This window comes from Monodelphis domestica, chromosome 8 (genome assembly GCF_027887165.1).
Source record: "Monodelphis domestica isolate mMonDom1 chromosome 8, mMonDom1.pri, whole genome shotgun sequence".
Lineage (NCBI taxonomy): Eukaryota > Metazoa > Chordata > Mammalia > Didelphimorphia > Didelphidae > Monodelphis > Monodelphis domestica.
The window spans coordinates 228,378,657-228,386,904 of NC_077234.1; the positions used below are offsets into that span (position 1 = coordinate 228,378,657).

Sequence of the window (8,248 nt, forward strand, 5' to 3'; positions counted from 1 at the left end):
TGGGTGCCATTCATTTAGATGAGAGTTTAGGGGGAGAAGCAGGTATATGGGAGAAGGTAATGAATTTTTTTTTATTTTAAAATCATGCAATTTTGGACTATCAGTCATCTTAAAGTTTGTTTTACCTAGGAAAGCTTTTCCAGGTCTTCCCTTCCAAGTAATAATTTTTTGTTTTTTCATTCGTGCTTCACTTTGTGACCCCATTTTCGGGTTTTCTTGGCAAAGATACTGGTGTAGTTTGCCATTTCCTCCTCGAGCTCATTTTATAGATGAGAAAATAGAGGCAAACAAATAATTATCTCATAAAGCAAATATTGTGAGAGGAAATAGAGTGCAACTGATAGAAAGCTGGCCTTAGAGCCAGGAAGGCCCAACCTTGACTGACATACTGGCTTTGTGATCTCACTCGAGTCCCTTAACCTCTTGGTGCTCCGGGCCACCCTCTAAGATTATAAGTTCCAGAGAAACGCCTGTCTGTGTTGGTGGAACATTTCCTCATTTGGACATTCTTTGTACCCAGGACATCATAAAGCCAGCCCCTATGCCCAGGCACATCATGCCTTTCAAACCTATTACAAACAGTGTTTCGTAGAAGGTAGAAGGAGTTTCTTCACCAGGGGTTCTCTGTAATAAGACATTTCAGATTCAGTCCCCTTCCCTAAAGCAAATAATAGCCATCAAAGCTGGAAATGTTGGGGGGGCCGGGGGGGGGAGACGCCGTCTGGCACGTGGTCAGCGGGGGAGATGACAGGAGCCCTTGCAGGGACCCTCCCGCCTTGCCTCCCGGCCCATCTCTCCTTCATCTCCACGCCTGCTTCCTAAATATCCTGCTTTCTCCACCCCTAGCGAACGCTCCTGGAAAAGCAAAAGCTGCTCACGCGCCAGCACGAGGACGCGAAAGAGCTCAAGGAGAACCTGGACCGCCGCGAGCGCATCGTCTTTGACATTCTGGCCAGCTACCTGAGCGGGGAAAGCCTGGCAGACTACGAGCACTTTGTGAAGATGAAGTCGGCCCTCATCATCGAGCAACGGGAACTAGAAGATAAAATCAAGCTGGGCGAGGAGCAGCTGAAGTGTTTGACTGAGAGCCTCCCGCCCGAGCGGGCCAAGTAAACGGAGGCTCGCCCTGGCGGAGGCAGGGACAGGTGTTTTCGAGCCCACTTTCTGAGGGTGCAAAGTGGGGGGGCGGGGGGGTGGGGGGGACTCCGCGTATATTTATGCCCTGAGGAAAGAACCCTTAAAAGAAAAATAGCACAATTGCTATTTTACCGGAGCAATAACTTCCTTGTGTGTTTTGTTTGGATGGCGTATTTAAACTGTTTAGTTCCTCCTCAGTGCTGAGCTTAGGGCTCATCTCATCCTCCCGTCTTTAGCAATGACTGCCAGTGAAACTAGACAATTAAGCTTCAAACTCGGGGTATTGTGTAGTCTGTTCCAGTAGTGCATGCAGATAGTCTTTTAATGAAATAGCTACTGTTTCTCCTGTCTACAGATGCTGTATGGATTGTTGGTGAAGCCAGTGTAAATGAGGATGTGGACAGTGTGCAGCTTACTGAGGAAATGAGACCTCAGAGGTGGACAGACTCTGGTGCAGATCTCGCAGTAACTCCTGCAGGGAGCTGGGCTGCATTTTCCTATCTGTTCCATCTCATCGCACCCTATGAGCATTAATTTATCAGATTCCATAGCGATGTTATCTGGTCCTAGCAGATGATAATATTTATTAACCCTTTGGGAAGGCGAGTGGTCAAGACCCGGTTGTGAAATTTGGCTCAGGCACCCCAGACTGAAGCACCACTTACAGAAATGGTGTGCGTGCTTCTTTTTTCCTGTTTTTCTTTGCCTCAACTCCAATGATGTTTCCTCGCTGACCAGGTCCATTATTGTTGAAACTGTCCCTAGCAGGAGCCTGGCCATTAGGATCAAGGACGGCTGTTTCGCCAGAGCATCTTAATATGATCTAGATTTCCTTTCCCCCCAACCCCACTCATTTTGTGTGCCCATAATCGCAAAAAGAATGACACTCAACACTGCTTACCTCCTCCGACGTCCTTAAGGGTGTCACCAAAGCTTCTTGGACACATTTCATTCCATAACTCGTCTCACCCTACTTTTAGCGACCACCCGAAATGTGTGCTTGCTCTGTGGAATCCTTTCCTAACCATTTTCTACAAGTTCGTATCCTTTTTTTATTCCCCATGAACCAAAATTCCAACCTAAGAAAAGGCTGTTTTCCTGGGTTTTCAGTAGCCTGGTTATTTTCACAGAAGAGAATTGTGAAGTGATGGCTTCCACAGAAATCATTTTCTAATTCAGGGCACGAGGAAACCTTGGAAAGCCTCCTACAGCTTCATATTTTAGGTCGTGGTAGGACTACGGTTAAGGGACCATTTTAGTGCTTTTTTAATTGTTCTCTTTCTACAGGATGGTTTCCAAATGAGGTGGGCCAGCCTTCCTTTCAGTATCCACCGTAGGAGCCCCCACACAGGTACTTCTAAAGAACAGCGAGAAAACACACTAAGCTGAAAAAGAAATCAGTTCATAACCGCAGTGCAGCTCTTAACGTTTATACTTCTGGAAGTCTTGTCAATTTTGACACATTGGGAGATTCCCACCACCCCGGCTGCAGAGGAAAATATACACAGAAACGCTTACAAGATGACCTACTTGCATACATGTGGGCAGGCATTCTGCATCATTGGAAGAACCTTCCAAATCAATGAATTCATACCGCCATGAATATGTGTATGCACACATCGATAAGCCACTCTTTCTACCCCAACGTAGATTGTTGGGCTTGTTTCCAAACTTTTTATTCCTATTAAGTTAAACTATCTCCCCCTGACGCCCCTCTCCAGTTGGAAAGCCTCTCTACTTCTAATGAGGTAGTCTCCCTTCTGCCCAGAAGTCATTTGCTGCTATAACGCATCATGTCAAGGCGGATGATATTCTTTGTCCTTGATTCCCACCTCTTTCATTGTAGCTAAGCTAACTTAAGGAATCTTTAAAATTTAGACAAAGATAGGACATTTTCCCTTTTATCGGTAATCTCCCATCCCTTGCCTGCTCCTGCTCCCCCTTAAAGGAAATTCAGTGTACTGAGCATGTTGCTGATTTTGTTACAAAAAAAAAGATCTATGATTATGCCCGCCAGAGTACTCCCTTCGGTGATGCAGAGTACGGTATAGTTATTGTGGTTGTCCTGATGACAAGTGTATGCGTAATGTGAATAATATCATTTGTGTCTATATCTCCTGTTTTGATTTAGGCGTCTCTCTCACATAGCAGTACAGTTGGGCAGAAGCAGCGTCTTGTTCATCCCTGCCCCGATCCATCCCCTCTTGTACCTCTTCTGAAATGTTTGGTTCGGAGGGACCCAAAGATGCTTGTGTCTCCCTGTACATACGTTTGTAAATAACTATCTATTGCTTACGAGAAATCTGGTGCTAATGTTTTGCCTCTGGCATTTCTGGGGTGATGGCTAATTCTTCACCCGACGTGATAGCTCCATTGTAGACTTCATTGTATAGTGAGATTTCCGTCCCGGTGACTGACTGCAGCTTGGATTCTGCCGTCGTCGGTGGAAAAATGTGTACAGATTTCACGCTCGACACTTAACACTTACCTATTGGCAAATTACACTGCTTGACTTAAAGGAAATAAAGTGTCTATTTCGATGTATCGCGTGCCTGTCGCTGATTTGTTATTAAAAGGTTTTGTATGAAAAATGATGTGAATGTGAAAACGCGGGTATTTCATCATGCACTGATACACTGGTCTCTGCATTTCTTAGGTAACTCCAAAAAGAAAAGGTTAATTTACTCAAGTCCAATCGATCTACAAAAATTCAAGGTAAAAGTTAGATTTATTTGTATTTCATACAGACATAGGCCTGGAGGGAAGGTCATCCTGGAATCCAAAGTTATGTCAAGCCAATGCAACTGTCTGTTAAGATGATTGGAAAGTCTTCTGAGACACCATAATATCACCCATTCCTGCCTAGAACTTTTTAAAAAGTAAAAGGAGGTCTATGCGGGGGGGGGGGGGGGGTGAGGGGCGGGGGCTATGGGGAAAGCACTATCCAAGCCTTATCCAAAGGAGTTTCATATTGGAGCTGAATATGTCTTACTTGTAACATGGATTACACACACATGATTTACGTGTGGTCTTCTGTTGGACTTGGGTCTCCCCTCTCTCCTTGTGTATCCAGGGCTTAGCACAATGCCTGGCACATTAATAGATGTCAGTTGACACACTGATATTGATACTTGATAGTGATGATTTTAACTTGGGTCTCCTCCCTGTATGAACTGCTGTACCTGTCTGCCTATGACCCCCTCACTAGGGGAATGTGCAGGGTCAGGTAGGAGAAGGGCAAGAGCTCTCCCTCCCTGTCTCTGTCTCTGCTACCGACACATTTTGAATAAGGAAGGAAGATGAGAAGGAGGGAAGTAAGGCAGGAAGGAAGGACGAAGAAGAGGAAAGGAAGGAAGGAATGTGAGAGGGAAGGAGAGGAGGGAAAGGGATGATGGAAGGAGGGAAGGAGAGGAGGGTGGAAAGGAAGGAATGAGAGAGGGAAGGAGAGGGGGGAAAGGGATGATGGAAGGAGGGAAGGAGAGGAGGGTGGAAAGGAAGGAATGAGAGAGGGAAGGAGAGGGGGGAAAGGGATGATGGAAGGAGGGAAGGAGAGGAGGGTGGAAAGGAAGGAATGAGAGAGGGAAGGAGAGGGGGGAAAGGGATGATGGAAGGAGGGTGGAAAGGAAGGAAGGAATGTGAGAGGGAAGGAGAGGAGGGAAAGGGATGATGGAAGGAGGGAAGGAGAGGGGGGAAAGGGATGATGGAAGGAGGGTGGAAAGGAAGGAAGGAATGTGAGAGGGAAGGAGAGGAGGGAAAGGGATGATGGAAGGAGGGAAGGAGAGGAGGGTGGAAAGGAAGGAAGGAATGTGAGAGGGAAGGAGAGGAGGGAAAGGGATGATGGAAGGAGAGGAGGGTGGAAAGGAAGGAATGGGAGAGGGAAGGAGAGGAGGGTGGAAAGGAAGGAATGGGAGAGGGAAGGAGAGGAGGGAAAGGGATGATGGAAGGAGGGAAGGAGAGGAGGGTGGAAAGGAAGGAAGGAATGTGAGAGGGAAGGAGAGGGGGGAAAGGGATGAGGGAAGGAGGGAAGGAGAAGAGGGTGGAAAGGAAGGAATGAGAGAGGGAAGGAGAGGGGGGAAAGGGAGGAGGGAAGGAGAGGAGGATGGAAAAGAAGGAATGAGAGAGGGAAGGAGAGGAGGGTGGAAAGGAAGGAATGAGAGAGGGAAGGAGAGGAGGGAAAGGAAGGAGGGAAGGAGAGGAGGGTGGAAAAGAAGGAAGGAGAGAGGGAAGGAGAAGAGGGTGGAAAGGAAGGAAGGAGAGAGGGAAAGGGATGAGGGAAGGAGAGGGGAGGGTGGAAAGGAAGGAATGAGAGAGGGAAGGAGAGGAGGGAAAGGGATGATGGAAGGAGGGAAGGAGAGGAGGGTGGAAAGGAAGGAATGAGAGAGGGAAGGAGAGGAGGGTGGAAAGGAAGGAATGAGAGAGGGAAGGAGAGGAGGAAAAGGAAGAAATTAAGAGTCTACTGTGTGCCAGCACCTGCTGTGTTTCATAAATGCTCTCTCATTTGATCTTCATACTACCCACACTCACATTTTAGTTTAAGAAAACGAGGCTAATGGAGTCACACAACTAGTGCCAGACCAGATTTGCAGACGGATCCTCCCGTGGACACCCAAGTCCACAGCCACTGTGCCACCTAACTGCCTCAAATGACAACAACAGCTAGCATTTGCTTAGCACTACCAGGTGTGCAGAGTCTTTTCCAGACAGGATCTCATTTCATTTTCCCCGTCACCCATCCTCATTTTGTACCCGAGGAACGTGAGGCAGACAGAGGTCGGTGTCTTGTCCAGGTCCACATAGCTAGTAAACATTTAGGCTAAATTTGAACTTGGGGCTTCCTGACTCCCGAGTCCAAAGCTCTATCCTTTATGTCCCCTCGTTAATACATAACGCACACATGTACATAATGCTGCAAAGACTCACCAAGGCAATGATAATTAGCTTGATTCTTCTCTCTAGCACTTAAAAAAAGGAAGCACCCCAGTCCTTGGGTGTATAAAGGAAGGCTCCACTCTGCGATGCCGTTGCCCCTCTTGATCTCAGTATCTTCTCTGGCATAGTTACTCAGCCTACCCACTTCCAGCCTACTCATAGGTAGCTCAGTGGATTGAGAGCCAGGCCTAGAGACGGGAGGTCCTGGGTTCAAATCTGGCTGCAGCCCCTTCCCAGCTGTGTGACCCTGGGCAAGTCACTTAACTCCCTTTGCCTAGCCCTTTCTGCTCTTCTGCCTTGGAGCCAATACACAGTATTGACTCCAAGACAGAAGGTGAGGGTTTAAAAGGGGGGGGGGGGGCAGCTGGGTAGCTCAGTGGATTGAGAGCTACCCAGTGGCTAGAAGATTCAGAAGAATGAGAAGTAGCAGAGAACCCCTCGGTAGAGAGTCGGATGACGTCAGGCTCCATTGCTAGATGGGCTTGTTTTGCTGCTTGGCCCAGTGGATAGAGTGGATAGGATACCTTGAGTTCAGGTTCCCCCGAATACTGATTATGTGACCTTGGACAAGTCTTTGCTGTGTCCTAGTTTCTTCATCTATAAAATAAGGATCATTAGCACCTAACTCCAAGGCTGTTGTGAGGATTGGTTGACATTTTTTTTTTAAACCTTCACCTTCCCTCTTGGAATCAATACTGTGTATTGGCTCCAAGGCAGAAGAATGGTAAGGGCTAGGCCATGGGGGTCAAGTGACTTGCCCAGGGTCACACAGCTGGGAAGTGTCTGAGGCCAGATGTGAACCCAGGACCAGGACTCTAGTCTTGGCTCTTAATCCACTGAGCTACCCAGCTGCCCCCTCGATTGACATTTGAAAAGCACTTGGCATAGTGTCTGCCTGGCACATTTTTTTTTCTGCCTCTTCATTTTTTTCTTAGTGCATGATTAAAAATTCTTTTACATATTTTTCTGCCTTTATTTTTTTCTAGTGCCCTGAATTCTTCAAAACTTTTTTTATTTTAATAAAAAATTTCAATATAAAATTTTTAAAGTTATATGATCCATATTGTCTCTCTTCCTACTTCTCTTTCCTGGAGCTGACAAGCTAATAATTTCATCTAGGTTCATGTATTATCACACAAAATATATTCCCATATTATTTATATAATATGGTAGTCTCTTTTATATAATACTAAATAGAATATTATACTACAGAATATATCTGTAATATATAGAATATCACAATACTAATAATAATACTTATTAATATACTAATAATACTATATAGAATATAGTAGGCTCTTTTAAAAAATCCTGTACCTTCCGTCTTAGAATCAATACTAAGTATTGATTCAAAAACAGAAGAACAGTAAGGGCTAGGAAATTGGGGTTAAGTGACTTGCCCAGGGTCACACAGCTACAAAGTGTCTGAGGCTATTTTTGAACCCAGGATCTCTACTTTGCTACCTCTTAGTATACTCAATAAATTCTTATTCTACTCCCTTTCCTTCTTTGTTACAAGGAAGATTCTGGTGGAAGTTTAAGAACTTAATTCCTTTTTTTTTTTTAAAGGAGGGATAAAGGAAATTATCTGGAGTATAGAGAAAGAAGGCAGTTCGGTTCAGAAGACTGTCATGAGAAAGGATTGAGACCCACTTATTAGTGTCTAAAATAATCCAATGAAAGACTTGTTGGCTTTGAGTCATTTCAGTCATGCCCACCTCTCACACCCTTTGGGGTTTTCTTGGCAAAGATACTGGAGTGATTTGCCATTTTCTTCTCTAGATCATTTTACAGATGAGGAAACTGAGGCAAGCAGGGTTAAGGAAGTGTCTGAAGAGGCCAGATTTGAACTTGGGAAGTTCAGCCTTCCTACCGCCAAGCTGCTTCACCTAACCGAGAAGATTGTTGGAAAAGCATCAGCTTTCCTAGTCCTGCTTATTACTCTTTCCTGCCATTAAAAGCTTGTTGAGGAGTTGCTGGAAGGGGCAGAGGGCAGAGGGCTCTCCATCGCCATTGCATTCTCTCTTTAAATTTGCATTTCTTTCATAGAACCATAGCATATCAGTCCTGAGAAACCTTGACGAGTATCTCAGGGACAGGACAGAACATAGCAAATAAAGGGGGATAGGGACGTGCTGTGCTGAGCCTCTTGCCAATATTGATCCTCAAAACATCCCATGGA

General features: G+C 45.7%; 1 protein-coding gene across 9 annotated transcripts in view; it reads left to right on the forward strand.

Moving 5' to 3' along the window:
* The window catches only part of SHROOM2 (shroom family member 2), a 236,421-nt gene extending 232,740 nt beyond the window's left edge, over positions 1-3,681 (forward strand). For all 9 annotated transcript variants that reach the window (XM_056808024.1, XM_056808025.1, XM_056808027.1 and 6 more), the window contains one exon: positions 847-3,681. In XM_056808024.1, coding sequence (XP_056664002.1) covers positions 847-1,113 — 267 coding nt within the window. In that variant the 3' untranslated portion in view covers positions 1,114-3,681. The remainder of the gene's footprint in view (positions 1-846) is intronic.
* The last annotated feature ends 4,567 nt before the right edge of the window (positions 3,682-8,248 follow it).